Source organism: Hyperolius riggenbachi, chromosome 7 (genome assembly GCF_040937935.1).
Source record: "Hyperolius riggenbachi isolate aHypRig1 chromosome 7, aHypRig1.pri, whole genome shotgun sequence".
NCBI classification, from domain to species: domain Eukaryota; kingdom Metazoa; phylum Chordata; class Amphibia; order Anura; family Hyperoliidae; genus Hyperolius; species Hyperolius riggenbachi.
The window spans coordinates 3,061,490-3,083,305 of record NC_090652.1 but is presented as its reverse complement, the minus strand read 5'-3'; the positions used below and the strand labels follow the sequence as shown (position 1 = coordinate 3,083,305).

Below are 21,816 nucleotides of genomic sequence, written 5' to 3'. Positions count from 1 at the left end.
CAGGACCTAGCTATCATAGTTCTGACCACCATAGTCCACCAGGACCTAGCTATCATAGTTCTGACCACCATAGACCTCCAGGACCCAGCTATCATAGTTCTGACCACCATAGTCCACCAGGACCTAGCTATCATAGTTCTAACCACCATAGACTTCCAGGACCTAGCTATCATAGTTCTGGCCACCATAAACCTCCAGGACCTAGCTATTATAGTTCTGGCCACCATAGACCTCCAGGACCTATCATAGTTCTGGCCACCATAGACCTCCAGGACCTAGCTATCATAGTTCTGACCACCATAGTCCACCAGGACCTAGCTATCATAGTTCTGACCACCATAGACCTCCAGGACCCAGCTATCATAGTTCTGACCACCATAGACCTCCAGGACCTAGCTATCATAGTTCTGGCTACCATAAACCTCCGGGACCTAGCTATCATACTTCTTGCCAGTGTGGCCACCATAGACCTCCAGGACCTAGCTATCATACTTCTGGCCACTATAGATCTCCAGGACCTAGCTATCACAGTTTTGGCCATCATAGCCTATGTCTATTTGGAAGCAAGTAGGAGGCTCCCGGGAAAGGATATACAGGTGTAGATTTTAATATTCTATATGGCAGTATCCAACTGTATTTGTAAAAATAAGTTGTCCTACCTTATAGGTGTCCCTTTCGGGATAGAGACAAATGGAAGTTCGAGTAACAAAGATTTATTAGTAGATGCACTAGACAACGCGTTTCACGGTCACAGCCGCTTCTTCAGGTCAATAACAGTGCCTTTTGTTTAGAGAGTCCAAGTGTCCGGGCGCCTCCTACTTGCTTCCAAATAGTTAACACCCCTCTTGATAATGGGAGATCAGGCCGATACTGTCGACCTACAAATCATTTTTTGGAGCAGCGACCTTCTAAGGATCCAAAGGCCGAGTGGGGACGGTATTTCCCCACCTGCGGACATGAGTGGTTGCCTAAACTGCAACCCAGTTTTGTGAGTATAACTTATACTGTTAATTGCCATACCCCGATCCACTAACCATATTGCACCAGATTGGGCTCCTGGATCTCTCTGTGTTTTTTCCTTCTGCTATAGGGCAATGTCTAGTTTTTCTTGATGTTAGGACCAGACTCTGGTATCTTGCAACCGAGGAGCTCTCCACTCCTGAACTGAACCTAAACTTTCCCCAAACTCTCTAGAATAAATCACTTCCCGGAAGTATCTAAACAAGGGGAAACTATCAGAAGCGATGCTGACTAACAAACACGAGCACAGAAACGATTATTAGCGGTAGAGTATACCGTGTCAGCCATCAGTGGAAAATGCAGCACTTTATTGGCATGATTTATCTGGAGATCTCACTTCCACCCTCGACTGTAACGTATAACCTGCTGCAGGAGAGCGAGGAGTTGTCACTGCTGTGACTTTATCGCACCTTCTCATACACAAGCTGAGGGTGTCTTTCACAAGCTGAGGGCGTCTTTCACAAGCTGAGGGCGTCTTTCACAAGCTGAGGGCGTCTTTCTCAGCGTTTAATTTTAGAGACGTTTCCTCGCTTTTCTTCCCCGCGATTATCCCGTTACCTATTCCTGTCATTTATATCATGACCCAACAATCTCTCGGTGACTCAGTGCTGGAGATGGAGAGAGTGGGGGTCTTGAAGTAAGAAGAGGGGGGTGGGCACTCTATTCTCTTCTTTAGAAGCCCCATTGGCTGTTAAAGGGTTATTTCCAATTCAAGTCACGTGTGCCTATAACGCAGAGCCCTTCTTTGTTGTCTCCTCCTGGTGGGGGGCTGCTATAGAGCGGGGATGAGAGGGCTGGAGACCACTTTGAATAGCACAAGGTACAGACACTTTGTGTCCCTGCCCGCTTGGCTGGGAGAGGCTGGATTTTGCTGGACCTGTGGGCCGGATGCTGACGGAGGGAGGGGGTCTACGCTCGCCCTCGATATCGGTGTGACTGGCGAGAAGGTGATTGTGCCGGGGGGATCACACTGTCACCGATGGCTGAGAGAGGATGGATTGGGGGGGGGGATCAGCCATTCAACATCTACCATACCCAACATTTTCCTTCACTCTAAACACCCTCATGGTCAATTCTCCACTAAGATACTCGGAATCCAGACATCCGCACCTTCTGCCGGCAATAACCGCCTGTAATCGCCGTGTATCTCAGTGGTGGGCAGGTCACACGTTGTCTGGCAGGTGGGGGGAGATCGGACCTCAGGTATCGGGGTACGGCTCCACTCCGAGAGTCACAGGGGCAGCAGCATCCACAACTGACAGAGCAGTTCTGAGTGGAGTCACCCTTCAAGTGGTTTCTTGTGGGCTTTGTGTCTGAGCCGGACTTGTGGTTCAGCCTACCTGGAATATTGGATTGATATTGAAAGCGTTATGCTGTACACACACCGTGCAATTTTCCCGACAGATCGATCAATCATTTCTGGCATGTCCCATCTGCTACCGATCAAGAAAGGGGTCGATATTGAGATCCGTATTGCACAAAAACAATCGTTTTCTCGATTGGAGGCAGATCGGACATGCCAGAAATGATCAATTGAACCGTCGATCTTATGCATGGTGTGTATGCAGCGTTAGTGTGTTTATATTTTGTTTTTCTAAGCGATACTCAGATCTATAATGTAATATTTTTTGCATTACTGATATTAGCTGTGTCTTAAAGTGAGAGGTATATGGAGGCTGCCATATTTATTGCATTGTGAATAATGCTGGTTGCCTGGCTGTCCAGCTGATCCTCTGATGTTCTAGGCTAACATACAGTTCCAGAACAAGAATGCAGATCAGGTGCTCTATAGCTGGGATCGCACTGACGTATCCATATTTCAGGGTTCTGATTCAGACACTACTGCAGCCAAAGAGATCAGCAGGACAGCCAAGCAACTGGTATTGTTTAAACAGAAATAAATATTGAGGCCTCCACATCCCTGTCATGGCAGGTTCACTGTAAAGTACTGGCATGTGACTCACTGCTAAAATTACTTGTTAAAGTGAACCAAGGTAAGAGCAATATGGATGCTGCCATATTTATTTCCTGTTAAACAATACCAGTTGCCTGGCTGTCCTGCTGATCTCTCTGTCTGCAGTAGTGTCTGAATCACACACCTGAAACAAGTATGCAGCTAATCCTGTCAGATCTGACAATAATGTCAGAAACACCTGATCTGCTGCATGCTTGTTCAGGGGCTATGGCTAAATGTATTAGAGGCCGAGGATCAGCAGGACAGCCAGGCAATCTGCATTGTTTGAAAGGAAATAAACATGTCAGGCTCCATATAGTGAGTGGTAAATGGAGGCTGCCATATTTATTTATTTTTAAGCAATACCAGTTGCCTGGCTGTCCTGCTGATCCTCTGCCTCTAATACTTGTAGCCACAGCCTGACCGGATTAGCTGCATGCTTGTTTCAGGTGTGTGATTCAGACTCTACTGCAGCCAAATAGACCAGCAGGGCTGCCAGGCAACTGGTATTGCTTAAAGGGGAACTGAAGAGAGATGTATATGGAGGCTGTCATGTTTATTTCCTTTTAATCAATACCAGTTGCCTGGCAGCCCTGCTGGTCTATTTCTCTGCAGTAGTATCTGATTAAATCCAGAAACAAGCATGCAGCTAGTCTTGTCAGATCAGACTTATAAGTCTGAACCACTGAAACACCTGATCTGCTGCATGCTTGTTCAGGGGCTATGGCTAATAGTATTAGAGGCAGAGGATCAGCAGGGCTGCCAGGCAACTGGTATTGCTTAAAAGGAAATAAACATGACAGCCTCCATATACCTCTCTCTTCAGTTCCCCTTTAACAAGAAATAAATATGACAGCCTCCGTATACCTCTCACCTCGGGTTCACTTTCAGTGCCTGCTCTTCTGCAGTGTGCGCTGAAGTGCTGATTCAATGTGCATAGGCTGAGGTGGTGGGGAACATGTCGGAAGCACAAACAGTACAGTAGCCGGGCAACTGGCATGGTTTATTAGAGAATGAAGATGGCAGCTCCGTATTCCTCACACTCGAGGATCCCTTTAAATCACTGACCCAGAATGAGCATGCAGATCAAATGCTTAAACTCTGGTCTGACTCCGCCAGGTGCATGCTTGTTGCAGGGCTGTGACTCCACTGGCTGCATGCTTGTTGCAGGGCAGGGACTCCACTGGCTGCATGCTTGTTGCAAGGCTGTGACTCCACTGGCTGCATGCTTGTTGCAGGGCTGTGACTCCGCCAGGTGCATGCTTGTTGCAGGGCTGTGTCTCCACTGGCTGCATGCTTGTTGCAGGGCTGTAATTTGGCTGGCTGCATGCTTGTTACAGGGCTGTACTCCACTGGCTGCATGCTTGTTACAGGGCTGTGATTCTACTGGCTGCATGCTTGTTGCAGGGCTGTGACTCCACTGGCTGCATGCTTGTTGCAGGGCAGGGACTCCACTGGCTGTATGCTTGTTACAGGGCTGTGACTCCACTGGCTGCATGCTTGTTGCAGGGCTGTGACTCCACTGGCTGCATGCTTGTTGCAGGGCTGTGACTCCACTGGCTGCATGCTTGTTGCAGGGCTGTGACTCCACTGGCTGCATGCTTGTTGCAGGGCTGTGACTGCTGGCTACATGCTTGTTGCCGGGCTGTAACTCGGCTGGCTGCATGCTTGTTACAGGGCTGTACTCCACTGGCTGCATGCTTGTTACAGGGCTGTGATTCTACTGGCTGCATGCTTGTTGCAGGGCTGTGACTCCACTGGCTGCATGCTTGTTGCAGGGCTGGGACTCCACTGGCTGCATGCTTGTTGCAGGGCTGAGACCCCACTGGCTGCATGCTTGTTGCAGGGCTGGGACTCCACTGGCTGCATGCTTGTTGCAGAGCTCTGACTCCACTGGCTGCATGCTTGTTACAGGGCTGTTACTCCACTGGCTGCATGCTTGTTGCAGGGCTGTAACTCCACTGGCTGTATGCTTGTTGCAGGGCAGGGACTCCACTGGCTGCATGCTTTTTGCAGGGCTGTAACTCCACTTGCTGCATGCTTGTTGCAGGGCAGGGACTCCACTGGCTGCATGCTTTTCGCAGGGCTGTAACTCCACTGGCTGCATGCTTGTTGCAGGGCAGGGACTACACTGGCTGCATGCTTTTCGCAGGGCTGTAACTCCACTGGCTGCATGCTTGTTGCAGGACAGGGACTCCACTGGATGCATGCTTGCAGCTGGGCTGTGACTTTCGCTGGCTGAATGCTTGTTACAGGGCTGTTACTCCACTGGCTGCATGCTTGTTGCAGGGCAGGGACTCCACTGGCTGCATGCTTGCAGCAGGGCTGTGACTTTCGCTGGCTGAATGCTTGTTACAGGGCTGTGACTCCACTGGCTGCATGCTTGTTGTAGGTGGATGACTCAAAAACAACTAAAGCCTAAAACTCAGCATGACAGCCCAACAACTCGCATTGTTTATAAAGAAGCCAAGTCAATAAAGATGGATTGCCTTTGTATTCCTCTATCTTCGGGTTCCCTTTAAGACATTTTGCAGTGTCACAGAGGTGTAAGCAGGGGAGGGGACAGCTGCAGTGTCACAGAGGTGTAAGCAGGGGAGGGGAGGGACAGCTGCAGTGTCAGAGGTGTAAGCAGGGGAGGGGACAGCTGCAGTGTCAGAGAGGTGTAAGCAGGGGAGGGGACTGCTGCAGTGTCAGAGAGGTGTAAGCAGGGGTGGGGACAGCTGCAGTGTCAGTGAGGTGTAAGCAGGGGAGGGACAGCTGCAGTGTCAGAGAGGTGTAAGCAGGGGAGGGGACAGCTGCAGTGTCAGAGAGGTGTAAGCAGGGGAGGGGACAGCTGCAGTGTCAGAGAGGTGTAAGCAGGGGAGGGGACAGCTGCAGTGTCAGAGAGGTGTAAGCAGGAGAGGGGACAGCTGCAGTGTCAGAGAGGTGTAAGCAGGGGAGGGGACAGCTGCAGTGTCAGAGAGGTGTAAGCAGGGGAGGGGACAGCTGCAGTGTCAGAGAGGTGTAAGCAGGGGAGGGACAGCTGCAGTGGCAGAGAGGAGTAAGCAGGGGAGGGGACAGCTGCAGTGTCAGAGAGGTGTAAGCAGGGAAGGGGACAACTGCAGTGTCAGAGAAGTGTAAGCAGGGGAGGGGACAGTTTGTTGGTTAGTACCACTATATAGAACATATATAATACAATTACCAGCATTGACAGCCGCTGCATCCTTGATTGCCGTGCCGGGATATCAGCAGAGACATGAGGTAGTACTACACCACCTCAAAAATTGCCGCCATACCACCTGGGGCCTTGCAATGGACATTATATATACCAGGAACGTCTCCACTATATCAGAAGGAGAACCCCCACTATACGATTAGGAATGCCACCACTATACCACCAGGAAAGTTGCCACTATACCACCAGGAATGCCAGGAATATACCACCAGCAGCGTCACACCACCAGAGACATTACCACTGTATACCAAGGATATTACCAATACATTATGAGGAACATTAGCATTGCACCATGCCAGACATTACCACTACATCCAGGGACAATACTATTTGGGTCCAGGTGGTGGACAGTTGGAAGTAAAGATGATGCCTGCGCCATTACCTTGCTTTCCGAGCATGGAGCTATTCTTTATTACGAGGAAGGTAGATAAGTAGCACTGTGGTCTCATGTTCATGTATAAAGCAGACGATTTGGTTGGAGAAGTGAGAGTGTGGTCACCTGGAAGGGGAACCTCGGGTAGGAGGTGGGAAATTCTCAGATTTTAGACGTTGGTGTTTATCTTAAAGGGAACTTTGAAGGTTTGCTGCTCAATGAGGGTCTGGCTCTCACCAAGCAGGTCGTACCATCATGTTTCCTCATGATCGGGATTTGTGACTTCCCTTATCGTAATTGCACTGAAGTTAAAATCAGAAGCTCATTTTACTCACAGCAGTTCTTTTACCACCTCTTGCTACCTGAACTCCATCAAGTTTCAACAGAAAAGTTATCAGTCCACGGTCACGGCTAGCTTGCTTTGTGCCAGTCCATGTTGTACAAAACTATGTGGTGGTTGCTCTTCCTTCCCTTTTCTTAGAAACAACTCCCTTACCTGCTCACAGTTTTTATCTATTTATCTGTCTTGTTGGGACATCTTTTGAGGGGTTTATAGACTGGCTTGCAGGGTGGAATGGACCCCAAGTGTTTATCTGGGCTGTCCGTAAATATTGACTAGTACATGGACAGTCTCCAGCCCTCAGGAAACTGGTCTTCTCAGTTTTTAGTGAATATTCTTTTTGAAATACTTAAGTGATTTGCAGAATTTGTGAACAATAAATATCTTGAAGCTGTTCTTTTCCTCGCTAAAGTAATAATAATAACCATAGCTCCCAACTGTCCCTCTTCATAGCTCCCAACTGTCCCTCTTCATAGCTCCCAACTGTCCCTCTTCATAGCTCCCAACTGTGCCTCTTTAGGAGGGACAGTCCCTCTTTGGGAGCCCTGTCCCTCTGTCCCTCTTTCCTCTTCATTTGTCCCTCTTTCTATGTAAATATAAATATATATTTCTCTACTAAAAAATGTGTTTGACTGTAAACTTTATTCCCATCCTTTAAATTGATATATTACTAATTTCAAAATATTACTATGAAGGAAAATGAAACAGGATAGGACGGACCAGTGTGGTTTGAATTATAAAACAACATATTTTTTCTTATGAAATCTTTATAATGTGCGTGACTAGGGGCGTGGCAGGGGTGTGGTTAGGGGTGTGGCTTAAGTGTCCCTCTTTCTCATTTTAAAAAGTTGGGAGGTATGAATAACTGATGAGATATTGGACAGTCTGGTAGGACTGTTGGGATCTGTAATTGTAAAAAACTGAAGAACATTTGCAGTAAACGTTTGGCTTCACATTTCACAGGAAGTTTTAGTTTTGTGGTAAATGATGAGTTAAATTTCTCTTAACATTCTTTTTAACATTTCTGCTTTTTAATCGCTGATGAGTTTCATTCCTGGCCGGCTGACATTGTGTCTTCCTCTTTCTTGCAGACTTTGACCATAGCTCCAGGCCGGAGAGTGTTGGCCCCATGGAGGAGCTTAGCGTGGTCTCACCAGCCGAGGAGGACATGGAGACCAAGATCTGCAAGGAACTAGGCAGAGAGCCTTTCGGCTACGTGGGCATTGACTCCGTGCTGGACCAGATGAAGCGGAAAGCTATGAAATATGGATTTGAGTTCAACATCATGGTAGTAGGTGAGCAGCAGGGAAGATTTGTTAATCAGAATTGGCTTTAGTTGCCGAGTACGACAGATGTCATTCCCGGAATTATTGATGGTACACACAGCATGGAATACTGTAGTACAGTTAACAGGCATTTAGACATAATCAGAAGGGGAACAAATACAGGTAGTCCGCGGTTAACGAACAAGATAGAGACTGTAGGTTTGAATTAAGTCATAACATTGTGCCATCTCTGTCCCCTTTACCTCCTCTGTGCTTCCAGTGTCCCCCTCTGTGTCACCTCTGCCCCCTGTACCTGCTTATACAAGTTTAAAAGCCATTTTTTCTTTGATTTTTTTTTTATCGATTCTCTCAAAATAAAAAGTACAATTCCAATGTGAATTTTTTTTTACTTGTTCCCATGGAAACATAGGGCCTGATTCACAAAGCGGTGCTAACAGTTAGCACGTTGGTGAAAAGCCCTTTATCACGCCTAAACTCAGTTTAGGCATGATAAGTTTAGGCGTGATAAGTTTAGGTGTGATAAGTTTAGGTGTGATAAGTTTAGGCATGATAAGTTTAAGCGCCAACTGGGTTAGCACCGCAGTGCACAGCTGATCAAAAGTTTTGTGCTAACAAAGTCTGGTGCACTTCGCATAGAGTTTAATGGCGCTGCTTTGCGTGCGGGACTTTCCACGCTATCTACACTTATCTAAACTTATCATGCCTAAACTTATCACACCTAAACTGGCTTTTCACCAGCGTGGTGCAATGGTTATCACGCCTAAAGTCTCTAACTGGGTTAGCACCGCTTTGTGAATCGAGCCCATAAAATCCATGCTGTTTATTGACGGGTCGTTCGTAAGTCGGGCATTCGTAAGTCGGGGACTACCTGTAAAACAGACAGAAATGCAAGATTAGGGGATTTTACATGGGCATTGGCTCGAGTTCAATGCAAGGACAGCTTGGGGGAAGAAGGTGTTCTGGTGTCTGGAGGTTTTAGTGGGGATGGTTCTGTAGCAGTGGTCCGATGGGAGACGGTTGAAGTAGTGACTGGTGGGGTGGGTGAGATAGTATAATATCCTGTTGGGCCTGGACCTCAGTCTGGAGGTGTGTAGGAGGTCTAGTGGCAGTAGGGGTGACCCAGTGATACTCTTCACAGCATTGATTACTTTCTGGAGCTTGAGCATGTCACTTGCAGTGCTGCCTGTGTACCATGCAATAATGGAGGCGCAGAGGATAGACTCAATGGTGGCAGTGTAGAAAGTAGTCGTCAGTTCCTGCCGCATCCTAAACTTCCTCAATTGCCTCAGACAGAATAACCTCTGCTGAGCCTTCTTCTGGACCATGGAGGTGTCCTCTACTCACTCCAGATCGTGGGTGATGGTGGCACATAGGAACTGAACGCTTGACACCCTGGAGATGACAGTGCCTTCAATGGAGAATGGGTTGAGTGTGGGTGAGCGCCTTCTGAAGTCCACTATCAATTCTACCCTTTTTAATGCTTTGAGTATGAGTTGGTTATCCTTGCACCATTTACAAATACCCTCAACCTCGTTTTGGTATGCCTGCTCTCCATGTCCACCAACTAGGCCAAGAATGGTGATATCATCTTCAAATTTGATGACCTTGACAGAGTCAGCAGATGGGGTGCAGCCGTTTGAGTACAGGGAGAACAGGATAGGGGACTCTACATACCCTTGCCTAAAATATGCAAAGAGGAGGGGCCAACAAGGGGTGGTTAGTTAGATGTCAGAGCCTGATATAAGCAGAGAGGAGGGGCCAGGGAGAGGAGGGGTGTTAAGTTAATGTCAGAACCCGATATATGTGGAGAGGAGGGGCCAGGGTTATTTGGGGGAGGAGTTAGTGAAATTCAGGGTGCTTAGTTATATGTCAGAGCCTGATATAAGCGGAGAGGAGGGGCCAGGGAGAGGAGGGGTGTTAAGTTAGATGTCAGAGCCTGATATATGCAGAGAGGCGGGGCCAGGGAGATTTGGGGGAGGAGTTAGTGAAATTCGGCGTGTTTAGTTAGATGTCAGAGCCTGATATATGCAGAGAGGCCTGCAAAATAATTGCATTAGTTAAATATAACATAATCTGCCTAGTAACAGCTTAGTCATGACTGCTGACAGCTTCCTGTAACCATGGATCTAAAATAACGCGAAAATTTGCATTGCCTATACAAAGCATTGTCTGAGAATCGTACGCGATGTCCGAAAAAATGATGCAGGACCTCAGATTTTTTCACGCGTACGAACGTGTCCAAAAATTTGCATTGAATGGAAACAGCCTCATTCACTAACATTAGTTGCCAAATCAATGCAGATTTTCTGAGAGAAAAATCTGACACAAAACACACAAGTGGAAACCAGGCCTTAAAGCCGGAGTGAGTGTGACTTGATAAGCAGAGTTAAATTAACACTGTGATAAATTCTGTCTCCTCATCTTTATTCATGATACTGACACTAGCGTCAGCTGCTGGATAGGAGCAGCGCACTGCCTGCTAATTATATACATTACTGACAAATCACCACATACACAATGGGCTTGATTCACTAACCGGCGCTAAGCCGGTTAGTGTGCCGTAAGTGTTAGTGTGCGCAAACCACGGCGTTAGGAGGTTTGCGCCCACATAGTTGAAATAATCCCGCTCACTGCGCGCGCAGCGCGGATAATAGTGCACATTGCTGGTCCTTAAAAGTTGCACCCGATGCGACGAAAATGATGCATCGGTTGCCCGTTAAGCAGCGCTATGATGCGCCACTTCGGGGGCACCCGATGCGTCATTTTCGTCGCATCGGGTGCGACTTTCAAGGGCCAACAGGTGCAACGTTATCGTCGCACCGTGCACTAATATCGGCGCACCCGCGCTGCGTGCGCAGTGCGTGGGGCCGCGCGCAAAGTAGCTTTGCGCACACTAGCGGCCAAAAAGGGCTTTTCACACCGGCACTAACCCTTAGCGCCGGCTAGTGAATCAACCCCAGAGAGTCACCAAATCACACAATGTCATCTGCAGTGAAAACTAAATTCCACCTTTATGCAGGACTGGTCCCTCCTCTGACTCCCATATGACAGGAGAGTGCAGTCTGGCCCTGCCCACTTGTCGGCTGTATGGACTCTCCTCTTTGTTTTGGCCAGTTTAGGAGAGTATGTAGGCCCCTCCCACTGGATATGAAATATTGTTACTAAAAGGGACTGTGTAAATATGTAGCTGAGGTTGAGGGTGTTTTAAGTGTGTGTGTGTGTGTGTGTTCGCATGTGTGTGTGTGTGTGTTCGCGTGTGTGTGTGTGTGTTCGCGTGTGTGTGTGTGTATATACAGTGTGTGTGTGTGTGTGTGTGTGTGTGTGTGTGTGTGTGTGTGTACGTGTGTGTGTGTGTGTGTGTACGTGTGTGTGTGTGTGTGTGTGTACGTGTGTGTGTGTGTGTGTGTACATGTGTGTGTGTGTGTGTACGTGTGTGTGTACGTGTGTGTGTGTGTGTGTACGTGTGTGTGTACGTGTGTGTGTGTGTGTGTGTGTGTACGTGTGTGTGTGTGTGTGTGTGTACGTGTGTGTGTGTGTGTACGTGTGTGTGTGTGTACGTGTATGTACGTGTGTGTGTGTGTGTGTGTGTGTACAGTGTGTGTGTACAGTGTGTGTGTGTGTGTGTGTGTACGTGTGTGTGTGTGTACGTGTGTGTGTGTGTGTGTGTGTGTGTGTACGTGTGTGTGTGTGTGTGTACGTGTGTGTGTGTACGTGTGTGTGTGTGTGTGTGTGTGTGTGTGTACGTGTGTGTGTGTGTGTACGTGTGTGTGTGTGTGTGTGTACGTGTGTGTACGTGTGTGTACGTGTGTGTGTGTGTGTGTGTACGTGTGTGTGTACGTGTGTGTGTGTGTGTGTACTAGATTGGTAGAATTTGTAAGGGCTGGCCTGTCACATCAGGGCCCCGCCCTTTTGCCTAGGCACTGTCATTGCAGTCACCATCTTCCTTAATGTGATTGGAGGGGGACATAGCTATGTTAATAAATACTTGTTCAGGCTCTGCTTTTACTCCTGTGGTGGGTGGAATAGTTCCAGTCCTGAGAGACCTCATGGGATATGCGGTGTTGTGGCGCCCTCTCTGAGAATCGCTGGAAGGAAGGGGGTGGTAGTTTGCCCTTCAGCCTGCACCCAATTTTGGTCCATAAAGGGAGGCACAGCCTGGAGGTGAAGGGAGAGATCTATGCAGAAAGATGCCAATGTGATTTAGGGAGCTGTTTGAAATCTGGCCCCTAAAAGGGGAGGAATGTGCCTAGAATGCCTAGTGATAAACCCGGCCCTGCCTGGAGAGAAGCAGATATCCATACTGTGCTGCTTTCTGTGGTGTGAGCAGGCTGGCAGAGCTGTGCGACAGGGAAGAGCAGTGAAGGGCACTCCCCAATAGTGTTTAAGAGTGGATGAGAAGCCGAATGTTTGCATCATAAACTCTCTTAGTTCTGCCTGCAGTCTGTAATGATGTGAAATATTAGAAAGTTCCCAGTTGCCTTGTGATCCCCGGCACAGCAGCAGTCACACTGAGACAGGGAGGGACAGCACTGCCAGCTATCTGCACACCTTGCCTACAGGAGAGGAGAGCAGAATGATGACTCCATCAGGCAGTGGGCTGTGCTTCCTTCATGTCCAATCATCAGGCTGTGGGCGGGGCTGTGTCCAGGCTGTTTAGCTGCAGATGTGTGTAGGAGTGAGCGCACAAAGTTAGGCTGGGTTATCTGAATCACACCACTGGCTGGACAGGAGGGTCCATATTCCCTGTATATTTCTCCTTCCACTTCCTTTGGACTTATTTTTAGAAACTCATTTTGACCTTTAAACTCGGCGACTTTAGAAAGTGCTGCATAATCAGGAGGCAGGACCAATATACAGGCCACTCCCCCTCTGTCGAGTCCCTTGTCAGCATGTGTCAGAATATTTATCATATAAACGTTCAGCATTGAGATTTCACTTTCACACAATAATCAGTTCCTTTTCTGTTTGTGTGATTTGGCAGAAATCTGCTTCCTCTTATGAAATACCCCAATCTTTCTTCTGCTTTTCAAAATACAAACAGAATCCTCTCAGCTGTCGTGCTAATCATGGTAACCGACCCCAGATACCGGTATTTTCCTTGTCCTGCGCCGACATTCAGCGACAGAGAAATGTTATACCTTTTATATCTGTGTAGAACGGGGGTCCTCAAAATGACAGGCAAATTCCAACGATATGCAGATAATGACAGGCAGATGTCAATGACATGCAGAGATCAGCAAATGACAGGAACATTCCAACGATATGCAGATAATGACAGGCAGATATCAATGACATGCAGAGATCCAGAGCCGGGACAAGGTCCTCCAGCACCCAAGGCTGAGACACCAAAGTGCGCCCCTCCATCCCTCCCACCCCAGCCGTCACACACTGATTGCTATTACACTAAGAGGCCCCTCCTCCATCCCTCCCACCCCAGCCATCACACACTGATTGCTATTACACTAAGAGGCCCCTCCCCCATCCCTCCCACCCCAGCCGTCACACACTGATTGCTATTACACTAAGAGGCCCCTCCCCATCCCTCCCACCCCAGTCATCACACACTGATTGCTATTACACTAAGAGGCCCCTCCCTCATCCCTCCCACCCCAGCTGTCACACACTGATTGCTATTAGACTAAGAGGCCCCTCCATCCCTCCCACCCCAGCCGTCACACACTGATTGCTATTACACTAAGAGGTCCCTCCCCATCCCTCCCACCCCAGCCGTCACACACTGATTGTTATTACACTAAGAGGCCCCTCCCCATCCCTCCCACCCCAGCCGTCACACACTGATTGCTATTACACTAAGAGGTCCCTCCCCATCCCTCCCACCCCAGCCGTCACACACTGATTGTTATTACACTAAGAGGCCCCTCCCCATCCCTCCCACCCCAGCCGTCACACACTGATTGCTATTAGACTAAGAGGCCCCTCCATCCTCCCACCCCAGCCGTCACACACTGATTGCTGTTACACTAAGAGGCCCCTCCTCCATCCCTCCCACCCCAGCTGTCACACACTGATTGCTATTACACTAAGAGGCCCCTCCCCATCCCTCCCACCCCAGCTGTCACACACTGATTGCTATTACACTAAGAGGCCCCTCCTCCATCCCTCCCACCCCAGCTGTCACACACTGATTGCTATTACACTAAGAGCCCCCCCCATCCCTCCCACCCCAGCCGTCACACACTGATTGTTATTACACTAAGAGGCCCCTCCATCCCTCCCACCCCAGCCGTCACACACTGATTGCTATTACACTAAGAGGCCCCTCCTCCATCCCTCCCACCCCAGCTGTCACACACTGATTGCTATTACACTAAGAGCCCCCCCCATCCCTCCCACCCCAGCCGTCACACACTGATTGTTATTACACTAAGAGGCCCCTCCATCCCTCCCACCCCAGCCATCACACACTGATTGCTATTAGACTAAGAGGCCCCTCCCTCATCCCTCCCACCCCAGCCGTCACACACTGATTGCTATTACACTAAGAGGTCCCTCCCCATCCCTCCCACCCCAGCCATCACACACTGATTGCTGTTACACTAAGAGGCCCCTCCTCCATCCCTCCCACCCCAGCTGTCACACACTGATTGCTATTACACTAAGAGGCCCCTCCCCATCCCTCCCACCCCAGCTGTCACACACTGATTGCTATTACACTAAGAGGCCCCTCCTCCATCCCTCCCACCCCAGCTGTCACACACTGATTGCTATTAGACTAAGAGGCACCCCAGTGCCCCCAACACCTTAAAGAGAACCAGAGATGAAGCACCCTCTTGTATTTTACCTTATAAATCAGTGGGAACATGACAGTAAACACCTAATCTGCCCTTTGTTTCATTGTTCTCTGTGTAATCTTAATGTTATTACCTCTGATAAGAATCCCCGACTGAACAGTCAGGCTGCTCCATCTAGCTTTGCTACAGAAAGATTATAGCTAAGTCTGTCTTCTGTGGTGTTATTTCAAGCCCAAGCCTGCCCCCTTGTGGCTTTGCTATAATGACTCAGCAATAATCATTCCCAGCAAAGCCAGATTTAATTGCTCAGTCTGGGATTCTTGTGACTGCTGCTAACAGACACTTTTAGCAGTGAGAATGAAACAGACAGCATGGTAAGTGTTTTCTCTAATGTTCTTACTGATATACATGGTAAAATACACAAGGGTGCTTCCTCTCTGGTTCCCTTTAATCTCTAGTTATCTGGCTTGCAGTCACTGCCATGTATCCCCTTTTCTTATTTCTTTCTGCTTCAAACACAATAGGAGAATGATAGCTAAGTGAGCTGTGCGCCCCCTCCTCCACTGCGCCCTGAGGCTGGAGCCTCTCTTGCCTCTGCCTCGGCCCGGCCCTGCAGAGATCAGCAAATGACAGGAACATTCCAATGATTTGCAAATAATGCTAGTGGCAAATATCAATGACTTCACCACCAGAGATCACTAACTGAAGAATTCCAGTGATATCCATGCAGTACTAACAAGCAGATGGCAATGCTAGAAATGTTGAACTCTTGCACAGGACAGAAGGAAAACAGAGAAATGCCCCCTGTGTGTACTCAGAGAGTTTAGTCTGTCTAATTCCACCACATTAGTGACTAATCACAAGTTGTAATTTGCTCTCTCCCCTTGTCAGTTGACTGCCACGACAGAGCAGTTAAGTTGTAAGCACAGGATGTTAGCCCTATGTCTGCTTCCATGAAAGCAAGAAGTAGACACACTGCATATTTATTGCAGGATTTGTATCAGCTGTAACAAAGAAATGTTTTTCTTTAAAGGGATACTTAAACCTGGCATAAAAAAAAATCAGTTTTACTCACCTCGTAGTCACTCACGGATCCTCTTGTCCCCCGCCGTCAGCTAGTTTCATTTTCGGCGAACTGGCTTGCTGCGCCTGCACAGGCCTGGCCACACTTCTCGTTCTTCATGTTCCCGTCTGCATAGCATCCTGCGCAGGACACTATTGCGGACGGAAGCGCTATTTGGCCACGTCGGCCTCTCTGCAAGAGGAAACTAGCTGGCGGTGGGGGACAGGAGGATCCATGAGTGACGGCGAGGGCACTGGACGGCTGCAGGGGGCTGATTTGTTTTATGCCAGGCTTAAGTATCCCTTTAAAAGTTATTATGCTGTTGCTTATCTTTTATAGCAGATTTGAAGTTCTGAGTTCAGGTCCTCTTTAAACAAAAGCCATAGTCCAACAATAAACATTATAAGTAGACAGAGTGCCCCCAAACTAACACACATGCACCCTGCCCCCATAATCACAGGCAGAGTGCCCCCTAAATAATTTAGGCAGTGCCTGATGGGTACAGAGATGCCATAAGAGGCAGAGTACCCCCAAATAACAGGCAGAGTCCCCAAGCCTTGGTGTCAAGTGGTTGCTGCAATAAAGACACCGTGCTCCTGTTCTACTCGGTGCCGATACCCGTTACTGGGCGGAGCTACAGGCTGACAAGGGGGGGGGGGTCCTGTATCAATACACTGGGGATCTGGGCACAGTCATGTAATTAAGCCGCCGAGAGATTTGGGTGCAGGACACAGCCGATATAGGCTTACCCTGCTGCACAAGTCCCGGCGGTGGTAATTACTATTCCCCCTCCAGGTCCACGTGGATGGTGGGGAATGATGTAATTCAGCTTCCAGCTATTGCGGCTGAATTACGCTGTTTTTATAATAATTTGGACTCTGTCTTTTGACGACACCCAAATGACTGTCTGAGCTTGTTTTATTTAACCCTTTGTGACTCCTTGCTCCCTCTTTTGTCTCGTAGGTCAGAGCGGACTGGGGAAATCCACGCTGGTCAACACGCTCTTCAAGTCAAAGGTGATCCGGAAGCCACCAGGGGGCGGCATCCCCAAAACCCTGGAGCTAAAGTCCATCAGCCGGGGTGAGAGATCAGCTGACTGACACGCGGAATATAGGAGGGGAGGAGGCGGGGTCTGTAGAGGCGATGTGCTGCTGGGAACGTGCGCACAGGCTGACTGCGGCCGGATGCAGGGAATATAGGAGGGGAGGAGGCAGGGTCTGTAACGGCGATGTGCTGCTGGGAACGTGCGTGCAGGCTGACTGCGGCCGGACGGAGGGAATATAGGAGGGGAGGAGGCGGGGTCTGTGACAGCGATGTGCTGCTGGGAACGTGCGCACAGGCTGACTGCTGCCGGACGCAGGGAATATAGGAGGGGAGAAGGCGGAGTCTGTAGAGGCGATGTGCTGCTGGGAACGTGCGTGCAGGCTGACTGCGGCCGGACGCAGGGAATATAGGAGGAGAGGAGGCGGAGTCTGTAGAGGCGATGTGCTGCTGGGAATGTGCGCACAGGCTGACTGCGGGCGGATGCAGGAAATATAGGAAGGGAGGAGGCGGGGTCTGTAGCGGCGATGTGCTGCTGGGAACGTGCGCACAGGCTGACGGCGGCGGAATGCATGGAATATAGGAGGGGCGGAGGCAGGGTCTGTAGCGGCGATGTGCTGCTGGGAACGTGCGCACAGGCTGACTGCGGCCGGACGCAGGGAATATAGGAGGAGAGGAGGCGGAGTCTGTAAAGGCGATGTGCTGCTGGGAACCTGCGCACACAGGCTGACTATGGCCGGACGCACGGATTATAGGAGGGGAGGAGGCGGGGTCTGTAGCGGCGATGTGCTGCGGGGAACGTGCGCACAGGCTGACTGCGGCCGGACGCAGGGAATATAGGAGGAGAGGAGGCGGAGTCTGTAGAGGCGATGTGCTGCTGGGAACGTGCGCACACAGGCTGACTATGGCCGGACGCACGGAATATAGGAGGGGAGGAGGTGGGGTCTGTAGCGGCGATGTGCTGCTGGGAACGTGCGCACAGGCTGACTGTGGCCGGACGCAGGGAATATAGGAGGAGAGGAGGCGGAGTCTGTGGAGGCGATGTGCTGCTGGGAACGTGCGTGCAGGCTGACTGCGGCCGGACGGAGGGAATATAGGAAGGGAGGAGGCGGGGTCTGTAGAGACGATGTGCTGCTGGGAACGTGCGCACAGGCTGACTGCAGCCGGACACACGGAATATAGGAAGGGAGGAGGCGGGGTCTGTAGAGGCGATGTGCTGCTGGGAACGTGCGTGCAGGCTGACTGCGGCCGGACACACGGAATATAGGAAGGGAGGAGGCGGGGTCTGTAGAGACGATGTGCTGCTGGGAACGTGCGTGCAGGCTGACTGCGGTCGGACGGAGGGAATATAGAAGAGGAGGCGGAGTCTGTAGAGACGATGTGCTGCTGGGAACGTGCGTGCAGGCTGACTGCAGCCGGACACACGGAATATAGGAGAGGAGGAGGCGGGATCTGTAGAGACGATGTGCTGCTGGGAACGTGCGTGCAGGCTGACTGCGGCCGGACGCACGGAATATAGGAGAGGAGGAGGCGGGGTCTGTAGAGACGATGTGCTGCTGGGAACGTGCGCACAGGCTGACTGCGGCGGAATGCAGGGAATATAGGAGGGGAGGAGGCGGGGTCTGTAGCGGTGATGTGCTGCTGGGAACGTGCGCACAGGCTGACTGCGGCGTAACGCAGGGAATATAGGAGGGGAGGAGGTGGGGTCTGTAGCGGTGATGTGCTGCTGGGAACGTGCGCACAGGCTGACTGCGGTCGGACGGAGGGAATATAGGAGGAGAGGAGGCGGAGTCTGTAGAGGCGATGTGCTGCTGGGAACGTGCGTGCAGGCTGACTGCAGCCGGACACACGGAATATAGGAGAGGAGGAGGCGGGGTCTGTAGAGACGATGTGCTGCTGGAAACGTGCGTGCAGGCTGACTGCGGCCGGACGCACGGAATATAGGAGAGGAGGAGGCGGGGTCTTTAGAGACGATGTGCTGCTGGGAACGTGCGCACAGGCTGACTGCGGCGGAACGCAGGGAATATAGGAGGGGAGGAGGCGGGGTCTGTAGCGGTGATGTGCTGCTGGGAACGTGCGCACAGGCTGACTGCGGCCGGATGCAGGGAATATAGGAGGAGAGGAGGCGGAGTCTGTAGAGGCGATGTGCTGCTGGGAACGTGCGCACAGGCTGGCTGCAGCCGGACGCAGGGAATATAGGAGGGGAGGAGGCGGAATCTGAAGCGGTGATGTGCTGCTGGGAACGTGCGCACAGGCTGACTGCGGCGGAACGCAGGGAATATAGGAGGGGAGGAGGCGGGGTCTGTAGCGGTGATGTGCTGCTGGGAACGTGCGCACAGGCTGACTGTGGCGTAACGCAGGGAATATAGGAGGGGAGGAGGCGGGGTCTGTAGCGGTGATGTGCTGCTGGGAACGTGCGCACAGGCTGACTGCGGCGGAACGCAGGGAATATAGGAGGGGAGGAGGCGGGGTCTGTAGCGGTGATGTGCTGCTGGGAACGTGCGCACAGGCTGACTGCGGCCGGATGCAGGGAATATAGGAGGAGAGGAGGCGGAGTCTGTAGAGGCGATGTGCTGCTGGGAACGTGCGCACAGGCTGGCTGCAGCCGGACACAGGGAATATAGGAGGGGAGGAGGTGGAGTCTGAAGCGGTGATGTGCTGCTGGGAACGTGCGCACAGGCTCACTGCGGCGGAACGCAGGGAATATAGGAGGGGAGGAGGCGGGGTCTGTAGCGGTGATGTGCTGCTGGGAACGTGCGCACAGGCTGACTGCGGCGTAACGCAGGGAATATAGGAGGGGAGGAGGCGGGGTCTGTAGCGGTGATGTGCTGCTGGGAACGTGCGTGCAGGCTGACTGCAGCCGGACACACGGAATATAGGAGAGGAGGAGGCGGGGTCTGTAGAGACGATGTGCTGCTGGGAACGTGCGTGCAGGCTGACTGCGGCCGGACGCACGGAATATAGGAGAGGAGGAGGCGGGGTCTTTAGAGACGTTGTGCTGCTGGGAACGTGCGCACAGGCTGACTGCGGCGGAACGCAGGGAATATAAGAGGGGAGGAGGCGGGGTCTGTAGCGGTGATGTGCTGCTGGGAACGTGCGCACAGGCTGACTGCGGCCGGATGCAGGGAATATAGGAGGAGAGGAGGCGGAGTCTGAAGCGGTGATGTGCTGCTGGGAACGTGCGCACAGGCTGACTGCGGCGGAACGCAGGGAATATAGGAGGGGAGGAGGCGGGGTCTGTAGCGGTGATGTGCTGCTGGGAACGTGCGCACAGGCTGACTGCGGCGTAACGCAGGGAATATAGGAGGGGAGGAGGCGGGGTCTGTAGCGGTGATGTGCTGCTGGGAACGTGCGTGCAGGCTGACTGCAGCCGAACACACGGAATATAGGAGAGGAGGAGGCGGGGTCTGTAGAGACGATGTGCTGCTGGGAACGTGCGTACAGGCTGACTGCGGCCGGACGCACGGAATATAGGAGAGGAGGAGGCGGGGTCTTTAGAGACGATGTGCTGCTGGGAACGTGCGCACAGGCTGACTGCGGCGGAATGCAGGGAATATAGGAGGGGAGGAGGCGGGGTCTGTAGCGGTGATGTGCTGCTGGGAACGTGCGCACAGGCTGACTGCGGCCGGATGCAGGGAATATAGGAGAGGAGGCGGAGTCTGTAGAGGCGATGTGCTGCTGGGAACGTGCGCACAGGCTGGCTGCAGCCGGACGCAGGGAATATAGGAGGGGGGGAGGCGGAGTCTGAAGCGGTGATGTGCTGCTGGGAACGTGCGCACAGGCTGACTGCGGCGGAACGCAGGGAATATAGGAGGGGAGGAGGCGGGGTCTGTAGCGGTGATGTGCTGCTGGGAACGTGCGCACAGGCTGACTGCGGCGTAACGCAGGGAATATAGGAGGGGAGGAGGCGGGGTCTGTAGCGGTGATGTGCTGCTGGGAACGTGCGTGCAGGCTGACTGCAGCCGGACACACAGAATATAGGAGAGGAGGAGGCGGGGTCTGTAGAGACGATGTGCTGCTGGGAACGTGCGTGCAGGCTGACTGCGGCCGGACGCACGGAATATAGGAGAGGAGGAGGCGGGGTCTTTAGAGACGATGTGCTGCTGGGAACGTGCGCACAGGCTGACTGCGGCGGAACGCAGGGAATATAGGAGGGGAGGAGGCGGGGTCTGTAGCGGTGATGTGCTGCTGGGAACGTGCGCACAGGCTGACTGCGGCCGGATGCAGGGAATATAGGAGGAGAGGAGGCGGAGTCTGTAGAGGCGATGTGCTGCTGGGAACGTGTGCACAGGCTGGCTGCAGCCGGACGCAGGGAATATAGGAGGGGAGGAGGCGGAGTCTGAAGCGGTGATGTGCTGCTGGAAATGTGTGCGCAGGTCTGCAGTAACGCGCTAATAATGCAGACCAGTATGCAATGCCATAAACTAGTAAACATAATCCTATGGGCCGTTCACAGTGCGACATTAACATCGCGTTGAAACATGTTGCGTTGTGGTAACTCACTGCTTGCAGTGCCTTACCTCTTAACACAGACACATTGTGACTTTAAAGACGCATTAAAGCGCACCGTACCACTGTGAATGTGACCTCAAACCTGTCCTCGTGACCAAGTTTTGTAATAACAGAGCAGGAGGCACCACCATAGACCGTAATAGGAATTACCGCTATAGCGACGCGCAGTCAGTAACTTCGGCGTCATAGGAAGATGGAGCTGAAGTTACCGTGACTCCCGAACGGTGCATTTTTTTTCCAGGCAACCACAGTGTTTCAGTT

General features: G+C 51.4%; 1 protein-coding gene across 1 annotated transcript in view; it reads left to right on the top strand.

Moving 5' to 3' along the window:
• The window catches only part of SEPTIN12 (septin 12), a 178,400-nt gene that overhangs the window by 145,240 nt on the left and 11,344 nt on the right, over positions 1-21,816 (top strand). The window contains exons 3-4 of the mRNA XM_068246367.1: positions 7,993-8,196; positions 16,966-17,082. Of these exons, the coding sequence (XP_068102468.1) occupies positions 7,993-8,196; positions 16,966-17,082 (321 nt within the window). The remainder of the gene's footprint in view (positions 1-7,992; positions 8,197-16,965; positions 17,083-21,816) is intronic.